Source organism: Lipotes vexillifer, unplaced genomic scaffold (assembly GCF_000442215.2).
Source record: "Lipotes vexillifer unplaced genomic scaffold, Lipotes_vexillifer_v1.1 scaffold903, whole genome shotgun sequence".
NCBI classification, from domain to species: Eukaryota; Metazoa; Chordata; class Mammalia; order Artiodactyla; family Lipotidae; genus Lipotes; species Lipotes vexillifer.
The window spans coordinates 1,881,199-1,903,015 of record NW_006791919.1 but is presented as its reverse complement, the minus strand read 5'-3'; the positions used below and the strand labels follow the sequence as shown (position 1 = coordinate 1,903,015).

General features: G+C 36.0%; 1 protein-coding gene across 3 annotated transcripts in view; it reads left to right on the top strand.

The window, feature by feature from the left end:
* Positions 1 to 21,817, top strand: part of NAB1 (NGFI-A binding protein 1) — a 43,575-nt gene that overhangs the window by 9,519 nt on the left and 12,239 nt on the right. Inside the window, exons 2-4 of one of the 3 annotated variants that reach the window (XM_007464963.1) lie at positions 366 to 1,203; positions 12,191 to 12,324; positions 14,727 to 14,778. In XM_007464963.1, the coding sequence (XP_007465025.1) occupies positions 385 to 1,203; positions 12,191 to 12,324; positions 14,727 to 14,778 (1,005 nt within the window). In that variant the 5' untranslated portion in view covers positions 366 to 384. Of the gene's footprint in view, positions 1 to 365; positions 1,204 to 12,190; positions 12,325 to 14,726; positions 14,779 to 21,817 lie in introns of those variants that run through there. The other 2 variants (XM_007464964.1, XM_007464965.1) reach the window with 2 other exon arrangements.

Sequence of the window (21,817 nt, the reverse complement as noted above, 5' to 3'; positions counted from 1 at the left end):
CCATGGAAGCAGCAAAGTGAATAGTCAAAAATATGGGATATAGAGCCCTGTGAGCCTTGGTTTGAGTCCCTAGACTTCTGCTTAGCTAGTTGTGAGATCTCAGGCGAATTACTTATCTTCTTTGAGTCTTTATATTTTTTCTTTAAAATGGAAACTATTACTGAATATTGACCATTAAGGTTGATAGGAGAGTAAAATAAGATAACTTAGGCATAGAGAGAATGCTTCCTTAACAGTCAGTTGCTATGCAAATGCTGCTTGTTTTTTATTCTTCCCATACTGAACTCTTAAATCCTATAGTATCTAACAAATAGGCTTAAGAAGTTTGGAGCAAGTGTGATGAGTATGTCCTCTTCTTTTTGCAGGTTAAGCCCATCCACAGTAATGGCTGCGGCCCTACCCAGGACCCTGGGGGAGTTGCAGCTGTACAGAATATTACAAAAAGCCAATCTGCTTTCTTATTTTGATGCCTTTATCCAACAAGGTGGTGATGATGTCCAGCAACTCTGTGAAGCTGGAGAGGAGGAATTCTTGGAAATCATGGCACTCGTGGGCATGGCTAGCAAGCCCCTTCATGTTAGGAGGCTACAGAAGGCTTTGAGAGACTGGGTTACAAACCCTGGCCTTTTCAATCAGCCGCTGACGTCCCTGCCTGTCAGTAGCATACCCATCTATAAATTACCAGAGGGATCACCAACCTGGCTGGGAATATCCTGCAGCAGTTATGAAAGGAACAGCAATGCCCGAGAACCTCATTTAAAAATCCCCAAGTGTGCTGCCACCACCTGTGTGCAGAGCTTGGGACAGGGGAAATCAGACGTGGTGGGGAGCTTAGCGCTGCAGAGTATCAGTGAGTCCCGACTCTGGCAAGGCCACCATGCCACTGAGAGCGAGCACAGCCTCTCCCCAGCTGACCTCGGCTCTCCAGCTTCCCCAAAAGAAAGTAGCGAGGCGCTGGATGCTGCTGCCGCGCTCTCTGTAGCCGAGTGTGTGGAACGAATGGCCCCCACGCTGCCGAAAAGTGACTTAAACGAAGTGAAAGAGCTGCTAAAAACCAACAAGAAGTTGGCCAAAATGATTGGTCACATTTTTGAGATGAGTGATGATGATCCACACAAAGAAGAGGAAATTCGAAAATATAGTGCAATATATGGCAGATTTGACTCCAAGAGAAAGGATGGGAAACATCTCACGCTTCATGAGGTAAAAAGCCCACCTTTTTCTTTGTGCATATGTGGTGTGTTGTGTCTCTTAGAGATTAATTTGGTAATAGTTTGCAGCTAAGGAGATACATTACCTGAAAGAAGTATTAAAGACATTTAGGTTTAGCAAAATGTAACTGTTTAGTGAAAATAGACCATATCTGTTGTGTGTGTTAGGGTATTTTTGTGTTGAATTCAAACATGTTGAGCTTTGGAACTACAGTGTAGGGTGACTTTCAGAAAAATATCAGAATTTAAGCAGTGAAAGCATAAAGTCTTTGCATGTACAAGGCAGTTTGTCTTTTAATTAAGAAATAAAATGAGATTTTAAGTAGAACAAAAATCTTTTTTGTAGACTTTTTTTAGAAAAAAAATTTGTAAACAATAACCACAACTTAAAGTGATTTTCAGCTAGCATAGAAAACAAAATTTAGATGAATGTTAGAAGAATTATTATAGCTTTGAATATTGTTTTGGTTTGACATTTGGCATTAAAAATTCTCATTTTATTTTTGTAGCACTCTATTCAGAAATACTTTGCTTAAGCAGAAGAATGCATATACGTATGTGTCTTTCTCATATACTCCCTTTTTCTTGTCTATCTGGCCAACACATCATATTTAAGACTCAAGCATCTTTAAGACCTTAAGACTCAAGCATAAGCTTAAGTCTTTTTTGATATGTTTTCCCCCAAGTGACCTTTCCTTTCCATTTTTATCCCTGTGTAATATACACTTCTGTCACAGTAACTTCAACACTTTATTGTACTTATATATATACTGGTCTATTCCTCACAGTATACTTTGGGATTCTTCAAGGCAGAGATAATGTCTCATTCATTTTTATATCCTCAGAATCTAATGTACCCAATAAATGCTTGAAAAATAAATGCATTTCAAAAGTTAAAAAATGATTTCATAGCTAAAATTTATAGCCATTTTTCCGTTAGAAGAAAGAGAAACTCTCCTTGAAAAAAATGTTCAGTTGAATGCAGTATTTCACGTTAGAAACATTAGATCTTCCCCCCCAGACTTATACTTTAACACAAAAAATATTATATATTTATTGAAAAAGTATTCAGTCATTACAAAAGGATGTGAAATAATTGAATCTGTAAACATTCAGATTCTTTTCTTTACCTATACAAATGTGGGATCATATTTTGTACACTCCTCCTCCAAATTCTTTTTTTTTTAAACTTAACAATATACTCAAAGTACAGTGTACTATTAGATATATTTTTTAAGTGATTACATATAGAGCTACCTTATTCATTTATGGGTTATATTATATTTCACAATATGAATGTGCTGTTAATTATCTTAACCATTCACTTTTTGATGTCACTTAAGTTGTTTCCATTTTTAAAATTTTATATATGGTAGGACGTGAACATTACACATATATATCTTTACAGACTTGTGCATGTTTTCCTATAGAATAGAGTCCCGACATGTAAAATTATGGGATCAAAGAATAAGTAGATTTAATATTTTAGCAGATACTGCTAAATTGCCTTCTAAAGAAGCTACAGCAATTTACATTTTTCACTATCGTTGTATGCAAGTGTCCATTTTTCCACTCTCTTGCATTTATCATTTTTAATCTTTGTCAGTCTAAGAGATGAAAAAATTATCATTGCTCAGATTAACTTTCCTTAGTGAGTATGAGTATCTTTTCTTATGTTTAACAGACATCCAATTTTATATTCATATCCTTTGTTTTAATGTTGGAGTTGTTTGGTTGTTTTGTCTAACCTTTAAAATATTGGTAAGAACTTTTTATATTTTAAGGATATTAACCTTTGTCTTATGTTGTAAACATTTTCCCAGATTATCATTTGTCCTTTGACCTTTCAGACTGGTTGCCGTGTGGAAGTTTAATTTTATATAGTAATATTCATTGATCTTGTCCTGTGTGACTTCATTTGTCTAATTCTCTATTCCTTCACCAGTATAGAGTTAGGTTAATTACTGTAGCTAAATAATGTATTTTAATATATGGAAAGGCAAGTGCCCCTTCTATAGTACTGTCCTGCAGCCTCTGTTTTTTTAGGTAATCTTACATATTTCTCCTTCCAAATGAAATTTTTAATGCATTTGTCAAATTTCCCCAAAATTTCTGTTGGTGTTTTGATTAGAAATGCCTTAAAGGTATAGATTAATTTGGAAAAAAATGATATATTTACAATAATGAAAACTCCTGTACAGTAATATAGTATATGTGTTTACTTAGATCTTTTATATTCCTCAGTAATTTCTTAGTTCTTTATTCATAGGTTTTGCACATTTCGTGTTAGGTCAAATACTGTGTATTTTATATGTATATTAAATGTCTGTATCATAAACATACATTTATTTTGCATATATATACAGGTATATAAGATATAAAGTGTATAATCATAAATGAAATTTTTTCCTGCTTTTTAAAATTACTATCACTGGCCGATTTTTGTATATTAATCTTGTCTTCAGCAATTTCACCATCTGATATTTTAAAATAAATCATTTTAGATATGAATGGATACTGGTGCTTAATATCAGAGAAGTGGTTAGCAAAATTAGTCACAGGGGATTCTGTGATTTGATCTATTTTGGGCATGTCCTTTTGTAATTGTTATATATTGTTGCCATACAATAATGGACTCACAAGAACTTGTGAGTAGATCTAGAAAATACAGGTAGCATTATAATTAGGATACACTTTGACACTTTCATTACCTATGAACCAATAGAGAAATCTACTACAAGGTTGTCAGTAATAGGAAACAAAGGGCAAAACATGCTGGCAGTTTTAGGTTCATGCTATAGTCCAGTTTTCATATAATTTTTAAAACAGAGCAGATGAAACATAGTCAAGGGCCTGTCTTTTTATTAAAGCAAAAGTGTGTTAAAGAGATGACTTTAATAAAGCCTATCAACCTCACTTAAAAAATCCTAACCTACTTTAAAAAAATCCAAAGTGAATTATTTCACACTTTGCTTTTGCTAAGGGGCTCTTTGCTTCTTTGGATAAATAGGCACAGGTGGTATTTAAGTAATGAGACCATTGTGGGTTTCCCAAAATAAGGGAACAGTCAAAATGAATGCCAGCGGCTGAGATGTGGGGTTGGGGGTTTTGGAAAGTGTGGCTTGTGAAGCTTAACTTAGACCACTTATTATTTGTAACTCAAGTATGTGAGTCTGGTCTAATAATATAGTTTAGGATAGAAGTTTATGAATCAGGACACTTTCTTCAAACTTGTAACCATTCAAGAGTTTGGTGGAAATCACAAAATCCTGAGGGAATTAGAAGAAAGAAGGTACTGTCAAGTGTACCTTTTAGGTGCACTTGTGATAATTTCACATTTTTTCATTTGACTATTTACAATGAGAGAAAGATTTTTGAGTTTTTCCAAATTCCTAAGATTAAAGAATGTTACTAATTTGTCCTCAGTTTCTTAATAAGGAAATATGTGACTTATTCTTAATTCACTTTTGGTAGTATTTCTGAGTTTTCTTCATATAAACACTGAACACTCTCTTTCAAGACATACAAGTAGGTCACGAGCAGATGAAAATCAGGAAGTTACCTATACCTGAAAAAATTTTTTCAACTCACAAGCATATAAAATTCTTATTCTTTTTTTTTTTTTGCGGTACGCGGGCCTCTCACTGTTGTGGCCTCTCCCGTTGCGGAGCACAGGCTCCAGACGCGCAGACTCAGCGGCCATCGCTCACGCACCCACCCACTCCATGGCATGTGGGATCTTCCCGGACCAGGGCACGAACCCGTGTCCCCTGCATCGGCAGGCGGACTCTCAACCACTGCGCCACCAGGGAAGCCCTCTTATTCTTATATGCATTTTTATACTTGTTTCCAAGTATACATTGTAAATATATTGTATAATTCTTTACATTTTACAGTAAAGAACTGTAGAATGAATCATTGTTATACACACTGTTTTTAAGCTAGAGAATCAGTGATGGTCTTAGGACATGGCTAGGTATGGCCTGGTCATAGGAGTCAGACCATGAAGATGGTGTGAGGAGCTGAGGCCTAGTTATTGGTGTGGGACAGGTGCTAAGGGACAAACCCAGAAGCAGTACTAGAAGGAAGTCCAGGCAGGCAGAGTTCCGTCTGTCCAAAGATGTGTTGGCAGAGTATTTGGTAAACTAGGTAAGCAGTATGCATCAAATCTTAAAGCAATGAATGGATAAAGAGAGAGAAACTGAAAGTTGAGAATAGCAGGGCCGTGGAGAATGTAGGGGCTTGTAATATTCAGAAATAAAAGCACATAGACAAGTCGACATTATATCAATAGAATATTTGTCAGCAGATAGCAACATCCAGCCGAAGAGCTGTGGAACTCAAAGATAAGAAGGGGAAGAGGAGAATGTGGAGTTAGTGGGTAAGTTGTAGACCTAGTGGAAATGCCACAGGAACTGGAGTGCTAAGCAGGTTACTAACATAAGGATCTAGGCCCACAGAATACATGGTGATGCCAAGTTTAGGTCAGTTACCACTGTAGTGTTGAGAAGGCAAGGCTGAGTGTTTCAGAGAAGCCCAACAGTCTTACTTCTGAGAGAGGGGGAATGCCAAATCCGGGAACCTCTTAGACCTGAACATATTACTAGTGAGTTATGATGCTGAATTCCGAACTCTCAGCTTGAGTGGATCAATTTCAACATCTAATACTTGAAAAGAAATGTTGGACATTCCCTTTTGATCATTTAAAAAAGTGGGTTATAGGACTATTAGGGTAGTCTTTCTTCTTGAGTCACTTTTGATAAGTCACATTTTTCTGAGAATTTGTCCATTTCATCTAAGTTTTCAAACATATTGGCATAAAGTCGTTCATCGTTTTTAAGACCTAATATTGTTTGTACATTTGTCTCTTTTTCCCTGATCAGTCTTGCCGGAGGTTTGTCAACTATATTAATCTTTTCAGGGATCTGCAAACTAGAGGCTGTGAGCAAAATCTAGCCCACCTCCCGATTTTGCACATAAACTTTTATTGGAATACATCCATGCCTATTTGTTTATGTATTATCTGTGGCTACTTTTGAGCTATGATGTAGCATTGGGTAGTTGTAACACAGACTGGCCTATAAAGCCTAAAATATTTACTATCTGACCTTTTACAGAAAAGCTTTCCAACTTCTTTTTGAGGAAGGACTTTTGGCTTAATTGATATTTTTAGTTGTGCTGTGTTTGTGTTTACATCTACTTTCTTACAGTTTATTTGATTGTTCTAACTTATATTTCGTCCTGAGTTCATTAATGTTCAGCTGTTCTTCTTTTCTCATGTAAGGAGTGAAGGCCATAAATTCTCGCTATGTATTGAATTAGCATTATTCCCAAAGTTTTGATATGTGGTTATTTTATTATTTTTTAATTCCGATTATTTCTCTTTTTATTTATGATTTCTGATCCATGAGTTATTAAGAAGTTTTTTTCATTTCCTAATATGAGGGGGTTTTTCCTTTATTCTTTTTCCCAGTGATTTCTAACTGAATTACATTGTGGTCAGAGAACATGGTTTGTATGATGCTAGCCCTTTAAAATTTGTTGAGATATGAGTTATGGCCCAGTATGTGGTCAGTGTTTTTAATGTGCTTCTGCAGTTGTTGGTAGAGTGTTCTGTATATGTCTGTTTTAACAAGCTTATTAACTCTGTTTTTCAAACCTTCTATAGACTGTTTTTTTTTTTTTTTTTTTTTGGTCTGCTTGCTCTATCAGTAGCTAAGAGTTGTGTGTTAAAATCACCTACTCTGATTGTGGAGTTGTCTATTTCTCTATGTATTATGCAGCAACCTTATTAATCTTTAATACTGCATTTTGTCTTAAAAAACTTTTTTGTTTGATATTAATATAAATACATATGCTTTCTTCTTGTTAGTAATTTCTTGTTACTTCTTTTTTCCATCCTTTTACTTTCAGTCTTTCTGAATCCATGTTTTAGATACATCTCTTGTAAATACCAATAACTGGACTTTTAAAAAATTTTCTTACATTCCTTGTCTTTTAACTGCAACATTTGGTCCATTTACATAATGACTGATGTTTTGAATTTATTTCCTTTATTTTATTTTGTATTTCTTCCCTTCCTCCTCTTTATATCTCAGATTCACCATCTGGAATTAGTGTCCTTTAGCCTGAAGTGCATTATGTAGAATTTTCTTAATGAAGGCCTACTGATAGCAAACTCTGTCCTTCCTCACCCCATTGGAAAATATCTTTATTTTGCCCTCATTCTTAATTGCTACTTATTCTGGATATCAAATTCTATATTATCAGTTATTTTCTGTTAGTAATTGAAGATATCATTTCTTTGGCCTTCATCTTTCATTGTTGTGTTTAGAAGCCAGTAGTTATCTGACTATTGTCTGCTTTTGAAATCTTCTGTTTTACCGTGCCCCAATTTCTTCTCTCCTTCTGACTTCTCAATTTTTCTTAGTCATTTTTACTATATTACTCTTTAGTCATATTTTCAACTCCTTTTATTTCTTTAAATGAAATCTTTGATGGTCTGTTTCTGCTGTCTGTTGTTTCTGCTGGTTTTTACTTTTGGTTCCTTGTTTCTTTGGATGTTTTATGATTTCTGTCTATGAACTCATATTTCTTGGAACTGTGGAAATGTTTTGAGGCCTAGGAAGAAAATGGATTCTCCTAGAAGCTGTTTTTGCTTCTACCAGGCACCTGTACTCTGCACATAACAACTCTGGGACCCTATGAAAATTAATTCTCAGGCTGTTTAGTGTGAATTAGGGCTGAAAATCCATGTGAAGAGCTGATTTGGGGTTATGAAATCTCAGGAGAGTATCTTCTGTTCTCTCCCATTTAGTAACAAGGTTAAAGACAGGTAATTCTCCTTGCATTCTCCTGTGGGGTATGGGTAATTTCTAATTCTGTCTTGCATCAGGCTGTAGTACTTTCGTATTGTTTTTCGTAGACTCCTCAGCCTCACCTTTGATGGATACTCGGCTTTTCCTGTTATTCTCTTCCCACACTCACCAGCCCAATGAGGGTGTAAAGCTTGAAGTTCATCTGGTTTAGCAACTGTCCTCAACTTACTCCTTTGAGATACTGTCTTCATTCATTTTGGCCTGAATTGTTCTTACTGTCTTGCTGGCTTAGTGATGCATTTAAGATATTTTTTCCTTCTATTTTAGCCAACATTTTTCCTGTGAGAAATGTGAGAGGGGCCGGTCACGGTACCTAGCCCTCCCTGTGCTAGAAATCGAAGTCTTGATTGCCTTTAGAGCCTCCCTATCACACATCCCTATCACACAGCATTCATGTAGTATTTTTATGCTAACACTTAGTTGAAACTTAAATGAAAGTCACAATCGTTTGATTGTTAAAGATTATAACTACCAGTAGAGAAAGTTTTAAAATCTAGTTAAAAATAATAGAAAGCTAACTTTAAGAAATCTTTTACATGAAGATATGAATGGAATTTTGGTATTTTTAGCCACGAAAGGAGGAAGTGGAGGAAGTAAGTAAACCAGTGAGGGAGAATATCTTATTTTATACTTTTAACAAAATCAGAAACTTAAAACTTTTGAAAAGCTAGCTTGGTGCTGCAGTGAATGACTACTGGTTTTAGAGTAGTTGTATCATTTTTCTATTTAAAATATATCATAATAGTTATTGATTTAATTATTAGCAACTGGGAGCATGAAATTGAGAAATACATTTTTTAGGGGAAAGCTTGATGAATCAGCTTCATGTTTCATCTTGGGGTGAGCTATGATTATTTCTCCAGCCTCAGTTTTTCTACCAGAAGGCTCTCTGAGGGCCTGGAGAGTTCAGTATAGTTTTTCGGTCTGTTGGAGCCTGAATTCAATAACAAAGATTGTGTTATGTTTTTTTTTCTTGGTTTCTGATAGGATGATGGAAGGAATACTAGAATATTGTTTTATTTTCTGCAGTTATGAATGAGCTGGTACCTCTGAATGTTGTCAATTAAAATATCTTACTGACAATCAGAATTTCCCTATACTAATTTAGATTTATGAGTACAAAAAAGAAACAGCTACATAAAAAGCAACTTGAGAAGGATCTTTCAAGGTCATTGTAGCTACTGCTAGGCTGAAATTGAAGTTAATTTATTTAGGAGATTATTCTTTGAAGTATATTTTACTTTTAACTCCTGTAACATTATGCCTGTCAAAAGCACTTAGGGAAGAAATTGATCTACTGAGGATTCTTTAGGAGGAGGGGAGAAAGCTGAAAATAAATTCCTCCTATTATGTTTTTATATTCAGTTATGGGTTTAAAATAAGAAGCCTGGGCTTATTGTAACCTTGTTGCCAGTAGCCACATTACAAGCATATTGGTGATATTGCAGGTTTGGTTCCAAACCACCACAATAAAGTGAGACACACAGATTTTTTTTGGTTTCCCAGTGCATATAAAAGTTATATTTACACTATACTGTAGTGTATTGTGTGCAGCAGCATTATGTCTAAAAAAAATGTACATACCTTAATTAAAAAATATTTTATTGCTAAAAAAATGCTAACCATCATCTGATAACACAGACCTTCAATTTGTAAAAAATTAGTATCTGCAAAGTGCAATAAAGCGAAGCACAATAAAATGAGGTATGCCTGTATTTGAGAATAAGCCAGTGTAACCTACAGTTGGAAATCTGGGGAGGAGGATATTAGATACCTATATCATACCATATACTGCATACCATAACACATTCTAGATGGAGTAAATATGTGGGAAAAAATAAAACCATTAGACTAAATTATAGGAGAACACTTATATGTATTAGGGTAAGAAGGGAGCTTCTGTGCATAGCACTCAAGACAAAACTATAGGGCTAATGACAAACTATGAAAAACTAAAAAAACAAAACCACTACATATGATGAAGAGTTAATGCTCTTCACACATAACGAATTCCTTAAGTCCCTAAGAAACAAAATAGTGCAATAGAAGAAACAGGCAGCTACCATGAGCAAGCAGATTTTAAAATAAGTCAAAAACATAAAAATTTCAGTGTTATAGCCAAAGAAATGCAAATTATAACCAAAAGTCATTGAAAATACATCAGATTGGTAAAGCTTTTAGATAACAGCCAGTGTTGGTCAAGATTCTGGGAAATGAACTCTTCGTATAATTGTTGGTAGCATTAAGATTTGAAACAATTTTTTTGGAGAGTAATTTGATAAAATATGTAAATCTCTTAAAATTTAGTATATTCTGTGACCAAGAAGTCTCTTTGTACTAATTTATTCCAAGTAAATAACTGAATATGTGTGTAAAGATGCACATTTAAGAATGCTCTTTGCAGCTTTCTTTGTAGTACATGAAAAATGAGGGTAATGTCCAGAGTGAGGTTGATTTAAATAATGTATTGCTATTTTCTACAATGTAATATTATATGTCTAGGTAGTAAAAATTACATTGTACAGGATATTTAAATTCATTCATCGGTCAATCAGTGTTTATTAAGCTTACTAACCATGCCAGATACTGATGTAAACAAGCCAAGTCTCTGCCTTAATATATGAAAAAGTAAAAACTGCAGCATACATAAGTGAAGGAAAGGAAGTTACACGTCTACATTCACATGTATATATGTACACAGAGAAATATTGGAATAATATGCATTAAAATATTAATAGTCATTCTGGATGGAAGGACTGCATGCTGCATTCATTTTCTTTTGCTTCTCTGTATTTTCAAAAATTTTAAATAAGAAAAACTGTGAATAAAGTGGGATAACTGGGTAGGGAGAAGGGTAAATGCCTGATTCTTTGTCAAAGGAAAACAAGAACTAATACTAACAACAACTTTGTGCCAGCTGTCTTCTCACTTACTTCTTGTTACAGTCCTTGGAGGTAGTGATATTATCCCATTTTGCCTCTGAGAAAATTGAGGCTCTGAGAAGTTTTTACATGTCCAGAATCACACAGCTGTTAAGTGATGGAGCAAGACTCATCCTAGGTCTCTCTGCCATCAAATCCCATCAGTTTGCCGTCAGTCATGCCTGGAATGAGTATGTTTCTTGCTTTTTAAAAAAGCCTGATATACCTCTTGGCAGTACCTTACATCTATTTAAGTTGACAAACTTATGTGAAAAACATTTTGTAGTCTAGTAAGCAAATTATAGATTTTCAGTTTTTCAAAAGTTATCAAAGATAACCTTTGATATTTTAAATGTTAGTACAGGTGTTTGGTCAACTAGCAACTCTATATTGGCAATATTTAGCACTTAGATGAAAGAGTAGAATTAGATGAATCTTAGAGATTTAGTGACTCCAAGACCTTGATTTTCCATTATAACCCTCATTTATGATAATGCTATCTTTTGCTGATTTTATAAATACTTAACTAAAACCGTTTTTTATTTCTTCCTAAGAATTTTCATGTCAGTTCACATTAAAAAAAATATCTGGGGCTTCCCTGGTGGCGCAGTGGTTGAGAGTCCGCCTGCCGATGCAGGGGACATGGGTTCGTGCCCCGATCCGGGAAGATCCCACATGCCGCAGAGCGGCTGGGCCCGTGAGCCATGGCCGCAGAGCCTGTGCGTCCGGAGCCTGTGCTCCACAACGAGAGAGGCCACAACAGTAAGAGGCCCGTGTACCGCACAAAATATATATATATATCTTTAAGACCATGTATACATATCATAAAATCATATCCCTTGGTTTCTCATAAGCAAAATAAGATGCAGAACATTTTTAAACTTTTTATTTTGCTTATTTTCTATAAACTCTCCTACTTAAACAAAAATAAATAAAGCATATAAATAAATAAAACCAAGATGACTATTTTGATTAGTTCGAGTTCTGAGAGATGTAGATAACTTGATTTGCTTCTGAAATTAGGCAATAGGACTAATTAGGAGTAAAGGCTATCCTGATTTTCATAAATTATGATTTCATTATATAATGATGTGACTTCTTATATTCTTAAGTGAAACATTTTCTGTATTGATGAAATAAAAATGTTTATAATTTTTAAAACTTTGCTTTGAACATGCAGCTCACTGTTAATGAAGCTGCTGCTCAGCTTTGTGTGAAGGATAATGCTCTACTGACAAGAAGAGATGAACTTTTTGCCCTGGCTAGGCAGATTTCTCGAGAAGTCACCTATAAATATACTTACAGAACCACCAAGTAAGTGTTTAACTAATTGGCAGTATTTTTGCATCGTTTGTTGGAAGTAGAGCTTGAAACACCATCCGTTGATAGAATATAAGCATATCTGAAAAAGTTGAAGTGTGATTATAGTTCTATAAGATTAAACAGTGAAGTGACCTTTCAAAGCATTGCTGAAGTGGTTTTCATTGATTTGTTTATTCCTCTTTTATTGTCTTTTGAAAGATAGTTCCCTAGGACTATAGCATTGGTTTGGTGTGGTTCTCGACATTCTTCTCTCACACAGATGCTTTCTTTGATTTTGAGTGTGATGATGGGATTTAGTTAGTCATCATTTATAGACCTATTTGTATACCCCACCAACTACATGAACTTGTTGAACTCTCTGCGGAAGCAACGTGTTTCCTTTTGCAAGGTGTCTGCGATCTAATGAGATTAGCTGAATAGATAAAAAGACTCCATTGCCCAGTATTTAAAGGAAAATTGGAAAATACTAGGTTATTAGCAAGGGCAATATGGAACATGTGTTTGAAATAAAAAACCCCATGTTGAAAAGCAGTGGTGATTTAAAAATTTAATGTAAACATACCTTATTATTCTTCATCTTATCCTCACTTGAAGCCTAAGCATTGTCTATAGATAGCAGACCATTTTGATTTTGTTCACTAATTCCACATGGACCCTGATTTCCAGTGCACCATCAGTTGTGCTTGCCACTGCTTCTCGGAGGAGATGCATTAGTGTGACTGAGTGTGTGTTAAAAAAAAAAACAACACATCCTGAGCACCTTTTCCAGCTCTAATAAATCACATTTTCTGGGGATGGAGCCTTAGAGTCCAAACATTCACAAGCATCTCCTATGATTCTTGTGTATATTCAAGTTTGAAAACCACCGATACAGGCACTTGCTGTCATCACCATTATTTTCCCCAGCTCACAGCAGCTTTGTTGTCTGTCCTATCTCAAGAGCCCATATACTTACAAACTGGGAACAAGTAAAATTATGCAAAATAAATGAACAGGATAAGAATATACAGCAATATTATAGGATTATTTACAAGATTCTGAGTTGAGTGATCAAGAGCTGATTTTTGTGACTTTGTTTTCTTCACTGTATTATACAATATTTTCTTTCTGACTGCTTTACTTAAATAATTTTCTTTAATCAAAGTAGTACGTGTACATGATTTATGAAGTCACATAGTACACAAGGCTTATCACGAAACTCAGCAGTTCCCCTGCTCCATCCCCCTTCTTTCTGAATACTATGACCCAGAGGCGACTGCTTTCAACAACTTTTAGTTATTTTTTGTAGTATTTATTTACATTTATATATTTTTAAAGTTAAATCATTTAAAAATACACAAGACTTTTACATTATTTTAAAGCCAAAACTATGTATAAAGCTAATGCAAAATAGTTGTACTCTCATTTCTGTCTCTTTTTACTCTGTTCCTCTTCTCATTGTAGGTAGTTTTTATTAATTTCTTTTTCATCCTTCTAGTGTTTGTTTATGCACATGTAAATAAATATAAATATGTTTTCTCACATACCTTTTTTTTGAAAAAACAATAAGTAGCATGTGTCTACATTATTCTGTATTTTGCTTTTAGTTTAACATGTCTTGGAGATCTTGCTATATTAGTACATACACATCTTCCTCATTTTTTGATACAGCTGCATGATACTGCCTTGTGTGGATATACCATGATTCATTTAACTAGTCCCCTGTTGATGGATACTTGAGTTGTTTCTAGTCTTTTGCCATTATAAGTAGTACCACAGTAAATAACATCATACATATCATATTTTGTTGATTCTGAGGTGTATTTTTCCACATTTTAACATCTTTCAAGTTGAGGTATAACTTAAAATTTATGACTTGCCATCGTTTAATTGGCAGTTATATTTCATGTATATGTAGGTGCTTCTGTGGGAGAGATTCCCAGCAGAAGGATCCCTAGGTGCAGGGAAAATGCATTTATAGTTCTGATAGACAAAATGCATTTTAATCTCATGTAGCCTTAAGCATTCGTCTTAAATGGCCATTTTTTTTTCATTTTATCCTAAATTATACTGATCCATGAAGGGTGTCATGGAATACAGTCCTCCTTGATTTTTTTCCTTTTTCAATATGTGGTACTCATTAATACTTACCGAGTACTTTCTGTGTGAGGCATTCTTAGGTAGTGTGCAATAATTTTAAAATGTGTAATAGAACTGTGTCTGCCTATTTCCCCAACGTTAATTTAGAAATGATAAAAAGTCTCTTTTTCACTATTTTAATATTCATTATGAAGTCTTATTTCTGGTGGCAGGGCTCCAGGGTTATATGTTTTAGTGGAAGCTTATAGATTGAGGTGCCTTTAGAAAAAATGTGTTACCTTCTCAAGTTTTTCTCTCTCCCCCATTCCCCTCAGATCAAAATGTGGAGAAAGAGATGAATTATCCCCGAAGAGAATTAAAGTGGAGGTATGATTATGTATTATATTTTCTTATGCTAATAATGTTTGCTTACTAGTTCAAACTAAAAAAAAGGAATGGTCCCATCACCTAGTGAGAAAATGTGAATTGTAGAATCTTAAAAATTATATAGAATTTGGTTGCTTTGAAGTATCTATAGTAATTTGAACTAAGATACTCAGAAAGTTCTTAGAAGGAAACAACAATGATGAGCTTGATGTCCAGTCAGTTTATCAAAGGTTGATTTGTAAATAGATGTTTCTTACAGATTTAAAACTGTTTACTCGTTAAACTATTCCTTTTATAATTTTATTTACATCATTAGTCATCTTATCAAATAAACTGAGAGGAGCTAAGGTTTAATTTCTTTATATTAAATATCTGAGAGAAGTGACAATTTAGTAGCTGCAAGTTATGGGGACTTTACTGTAATTAAAAGCCTCTTTCAGGGGATCATGGTTGAGGCAGTCCTTCTGATTTCAGACCTGCGAGTCGTAAGGTGAGTTGAGCAAGAAAAATGTGTTTTTCTTAGGGCTCTCAGAACTGGTTTCAGAATGACTGCTCCTTAATTTGGATTGAATACTTTTTTAAAGGCCAGCCGGCAGCAGAGCAGAAATTTGAAGTCAGGAAACTCCTTCCTTTTTTTCTTGGGCGGGGGATGGGGGTTGGTGCTCTTAGCCATTCATTATTGAATTTCAAGTTAAAGAAAACAAGCTATGTTTAACTACCCTAAATTTCCATCATCAAATTGTTCTTACTAGTAATTTGTTAGTAGCATCTGTTTGTATGTAATAATCTTTCATTTATACCAAAGCCAGAGTTAATCTTTTAAAAACATAAATCCCTTTTCTTGCTTCAGTCTTTCCAGTGGCTTTCTACTGTGCCTAGAATAAAATCTACGCTTTTTCCTGAGGCATCTAAGACCCTGCATGATCTGACTCTGGCTTGCATCTCTAACCTCATCTGCTACCACACTTCCCCATTCTTACTGTGTCCCAGCTCCACTGACCGACTTTCTGTTCCTGGAACACGCCAAACTCATTTGTGCCTCAGCCCTCTCTGTTTGTTCCTCCGCTGTAGATCTTTTTGTACATCTTCACATGGCTTCAGCTCATAGCAGAGAGTTTCCTCTGACTTCCCTGCTTCCCTTTCTAAAGGGGCACTGTTACCCCCAACATCACATTAAGGCTCTTTGTCCTGGCTTGTTTTGTTTTCATAGTACTTACCAGTTTCTGAAACTATTATATATTTATTTTTAATTTATTATTGGTCTGCCCCATTAGATGACAATAGAGCTCTTATCTGTCTATCCACTACTTTTACTTAGTTTATAATAGTGCCTTGCACTTAATAGAACTTAATAAAATCTTTTAGGTGAAATGATGAATGGCCATGGGTAAACATCTTTGACTTCTGAAAGCTTTAGCCCCAAGCAGTGGTTCTCAAAGAAGAGAAAAATGTTGTCCAAAACTAGCACCTTTTTAAAAATTGTGCTTATATTTGTAATCTATCTCACTGTTAGCTCTGGAATAATGTTTAAGATGGGTTAGCCTCAGATACCACTCAGAAAATTTATTGAAATGATCTAAGGCCATTGAAAGAGCTAACTAGTGAAATAGTTTTCTCCTGTTGCGTCTCAAGATAATGAGTAAGAGAGTATCCCTGTGGATTTAGCTGTTAGTGACTCTGCCACTGAAAGGGAAATTGGATAAAGAAAGAAACTGCTAAAAGGCATGTGCCATTGGAGGATTTAGAGGAAAGAAGGTACAAAACCTACCCAATGGCCAGTAAAGGCAGGCAGCTGCTAGGTTAGAAATTACGTCCGCCTCTCTTTCTCACCATTGGCTCTCCATGTCATCATGACTCAAGCTGTTCTCACATTTAAGCCCTGGTTTGTCTAGCTTCAGGGGTCACTAGTGAACATTGAAGTTTGAAATCATGAATCTCATGGACTCTTGGAGCTGTAGTGTTTTCTTGTTAGGCTGTGTTGATAAGTCTTTCTGACCCTCTCAATGGCCCTGATGTGAAATGTAAACAAGTTGTTTCTTCTATCCAGTTACAGTGTTGTGAGTTTCTTTTTAGGAGCTCACAATGTTAGGATATAGCATTAGATGTGACCCTTCTAGTCCTTTATATTCCACTAGAGATAATTGAATTATAGTTCTATATGATTAGTTTGTTACTTTACTAGACATCACAAAGCCATTTGAACAGTTGCAGATTTAGAATTAAGATAATCAGTGTTTCCTTTTTCTATGAATAACAATTCTAACCTTTCCTAAATAGACAAGTGACTAATCAACCCTAGGTGTCTGTAAATGTTCTTATACTAAACTCTTGATTTTGTTTCCCAGAAATGAATAGCGACTTTAGCTTTGAATTTAGGGCAGTAGCTTACTTTTGTTGGTTTGTTTTAATTTTGTCTTGTTTTTGCTTAGTTTTTTAAAAAGTTTGTGTTTTGCAGAGCATCAGTAGCTGCAAAATGTGTGTTATACATGTGTGTATACCTACACATGTATATAGTGTATTGTGTAATCCTTTGCAAAATACACAATATTGGCATAAATGCTGTCTAAATTCCCTTGTGGTATACTCTAAGTCATATACGAGATACTGGAGCTGTTCATTTGGTGGTGGAAGCTGATACTGAGGTAGTTAGTATTGGTCGTATAGGGTAACTACTCCCCTAAGAAGATTTTTCACCAAGCGTTAGTGCTTTATTTATGTCTACCTTCTGTGTGTCTACTGGGGAGGAGGAGAATTTCTGGCATGAGGAGAGATTAGAGGAGGCTTTATTGAGGAGATACCACCTGAGCTGGGTTTTAAAAGAAGGATAGGATTTCAGAAGGTAGGGATGTGGGGTGGAGGGCGGAGGGGAGTTGCAAAGAAAGACTAGCATGGGTAAAGACACAGAGGTAAGAAAATACTCTGTGTGTTTAGAGAACAATGAGACCAGTTTGTCCAGAATATGTGGCTGACACAAAGGACCGTCATAAGTAAAACTACAGAGATTTTAGAATTCTTTGAACATACTGTTTGTCTTATTTGATTATTTGTTTTGTGATTCTTAGCTTATTAACTCTCTATTAAGAAAAAGTAATATAAAAATAAACTTAAGCTTAGCCCATTGTAAAGCAGTATAAGATTCCTAATTACTAGGCTCAAATTAATGAGTCCTTTTTTCTCTTGCTTTTCATCTTTATTTTTCCAAAATCCTTGACAGCAGCCAATGAGCATGCATGCCAAGTTGCTAAGTTTTTTCAATCTTAAAAAGATCATTTTTAAGATCAGAGAACAAAAAGAAATGTCATGTCCAGTAGATGAAATAGAAATAACTCAAAATAGGCGTGTAAAGGAAAGAAAAACGTTTTCTTGTATGCCATTTTCAGTGCATGAGTATACACTAAAAAACATTAGTGCTTTGTTCAAGCTCAGTAGTTGTTTACTTATTGCTAAATGATGTATTTTCCTGATGTTTGTGAAGGGTTGGGTGGAATGAGATTTTAAAATCCTTGTCTTATTTTTCTCCTCTTATTATATAGTAGGTTGTTTCTGCCCTAAGGATAGTTAACTATTTATTTGATTGTCATTGTTGTTGTCGTTGTTTAATATCAGTATATATGTTGTGAAGTACTCAGGATAATCTCTTGTCCTTGAATAGTGCTCCTTCCTACAGGGCATGTAAGACATTAAAAAAAATAGATTTTGAACTTTATAGTTCCTAGAATATATGAGATAGTCACAGAGGAAAAAGCCTGCTAACTTCAGGAGGCCTTATTAGGGTAGCTGTCATTTGGAATGCAGCCTCTAAGGAAAGCCTCTTTAGCCCTGTATGTCAGTACGTGAGGTTTGGGAATATCCTACTGAGGCTAGATGAATAGCTTGTCCACCTGGAATACAACCTTCTGTGTGAATCTGCTTTCAGCTAAACTGCAAATGGATTACGATTATTCTTTGCTTTTTGATCAGAGGCCTCAAATCCAGCTCTGGGTCAGTTGTAGAAATAACTGGTGTTTTTTTTTTTTTTTTTTTTAAATAACTGTTTTTATTGAACCTGTTGTATGCCTGTCCCTGCTAGGCATTCGAAATTATCACAGACCTTGTCTACTCTATATGGAGGCTTTATGATTTCCATTTACAGCCAAGGAGAGACTCAGAAAGGGCTTGGTAACCTGCCCAGCTTTCCACATTGCAGTGGCAGAGCCAGAGCTTCAAATCTAGGCCTGACTTCTAAACTTCAAAGCAATACCACTCTCCTGGATGCTAATGAGCATTCACAAAGCATCTTAGGTGTGAAAAACACTATCCAGATTATACCTTTCCTCCTGCTAGTATGGTAAGAAGGGCAAAGTGTGCACAGGATTGGTAGTCTTTGAAGAAGGGGGAAAGAATCACAGTTATTTTCTAATGCAAGGAAGTTTAACAATTATACTTTTTTTTTTTCTTCGGTACACGGGCCTCTCTGTTGTGGCCTCTCCCGTTGCGGAGCACAGGCTCCGGACGCGCAGGCTCAGCGGCCATGGTTCACAGGCCCAGCCGCTCCACGGCATGTGGGATCTTCCCGGACCGGGGCACGAACCCGTGTCCCCTGCATCGGCAGGCGGACTCTCAACCACTGCGCCACCAGGGAAGCCCAACAATTATACATTTTGAGTAGAAAATTTAACAATATAAGTGACAAAATGTATTTAAATATAAGATATCACCATTTGACATACTTATTTTTTACAATGAAACAAAACGGTTTGTTGGGAAGATAAACAGTAAATCAAGAAAAATTAGTTTGACTTATTTATACTCTACCTGTGACAGAACATATTTAAGATGGCTTGACTACTAGTTAAAGGAGATGAAAAATCAAGAGCCAAAGTCCCTGGCTCTCTTGTCTTCCTCTCAATTTTTTAAAAAATTAATTATAAGTGGATTCAGTTGATATTTTTTCTTTTTCATCAAGAACATCTCCTATGAATAAACCCTGTCATTGCCTCCAGTATAATAAGTATTAGAAGAGAGGAAGGATGTGTAAAACAACCAGCCTCAGCCCTGGTGATGGTAGCTGACTAAATGGACGGTTACTGTTCATTTCTTGTCTGTCAGTTTTCTTCGTTCACTGAAATTGCTGGAGACTAGGTAAAGAGATGAGAGGTGACAGCATTCTTCATTCTGTGTGGGCTGGGAGTGCAAAGCAATCAGAGATAACTGGATGAAAGAAATGAAGTTTGTTAATAGAGACCAGAAAGTCAGAGAATCGGGGCTTGAAAAAGAAAGACTTAGAGGAAACATCTGCTAGCAGTTCCAGTGGGTTGGGGGTGGCAGAGTGAGGAAAGGGGAGGGAAGAGGGTCAGAATACCCACCTACGCTGTTACTAAGCTTGTTGAAAAGAAAGCTGGTCTAATTTGATGTAGACTTTTCCCCTCTGGATCAGAAAAACAGAAGCATTACAATCTGCTATTCATATAGAAAGTGTGAGTAGAGAAAGGGAAAATGCACGTGTGAGGCCGAGAACATCTGTTGGAACAAGTTGTTTTAAAGATAGCTAAGCAGTGGTTTTAAAGCAACTTGCTAGTGTTTGGTGGAAAGGATGAGGAGGAATGGGGGTGGAGACCAATGCGATGAGAGTAATTAGGTCATGAACAGCATCCCACCCTATATCTTTTATTTTCTCAGTGCTTAGACTCAGAGTCTCGTAAGGGAACACTGTGATTAATGGCAGCAGCCAAGAATATGACAGGAAGATAAATTGCTCATAGCATGGTACAGCTGGTTCCTGGGAAAAAAGCTTCAGAGACGTATCAAGAGTCCTGTAGCAAACATAATGTGAAAGAGACCATTTTCTTGGGAATGTTCTCACTTTTATTTCTAAGTCATATATTTTGGGGTACAAACCTACTTTATATGTCATGAAGTGATAGCTACTTAGTCCGGTAGTCTTCCCATCCATGATGAACTGTCAAAGATTGAGAGAAAATCGGAATGAGTAATGTTCCCAGTTGCAGAGAGACCACTGATCTGTGTTATTTCTTATTGCATGCTTGTATTTCTCTTTATTAATGATGGAGCAGTGTCCATTTTCTAAAAACTTTCGCATGTAGAGCTTGAAGTTCCCCCTTCCAGCTTTTCAATATTCTCATGGTTAATAATCCTAATAATGGTGCCACCATATATTTGTATAGCAGTGTATACTTTTTCAAGCTTTATTATTTGCATTACTTAATTTAATCCCCACAAATCTCCATTGGGCAGTTAAGCTATGTTTTAATCTCCATTTAAAAACTGGGAACACTGGAAATAATGAGGTTAACTTTCTTGCCTGAGATTACACTTCTGGTTCCTAACATGAGAAGATTAGATCACTCCTTTCTCCTTCTGCAAGCTCCATCAAAGATAATATTGAGATATTCGAGCTCCTGGGGGTTCTGGCCTGGGCTCACTTCACTCAGGGCCTGATGGGCTGGAACTCTCCAGCCCTGACCTTACCCCAGGTTCCAGAGTCAGTGCATCTGCCTACTGGAGGTCTCACCAGCAGCAGATCAGACTCAATATATCCCCAACGAAATTCATCAACTTTCTGCTCTCTCCTCAAACCTCCTGGTCTTGAGTTTCTGATTCTAGTGAATGTTATCACCAAACTCCCAGTTGCCTAAGCCATATCTCAGGAATTCATGTATTTCTCTGTTGCATCTGCCATTGTGTGGGACTAGACCACTAGTCTCTGTCTTCACTACAGCCCTCTAACCACCATCCTGGACTCCCCTCCCACAGTACATTATCCCTATCTCATTCTGATTGGGTTTTCTAATGCAGATCTGATTAGTCTTTTCCCTAGACCTTCAAGGACTTCTGTTTGCATTTAGGATAAAATCTAAAATTCTTGACATGACTTACAAGGCCTCATAGAATTTGGCCCTGGGTTTCCAGCTTCTCAGGCCACTCCCTCTTAGTGTATTCCCTGTGTTACCTATATTACCGTATTAAGTATTTTCCAGTTTCTCAAGGGTATCTTGTTCTTTTTGCCTCTAGGCCTTTATATAAAGGGGCTCTCTTTCCC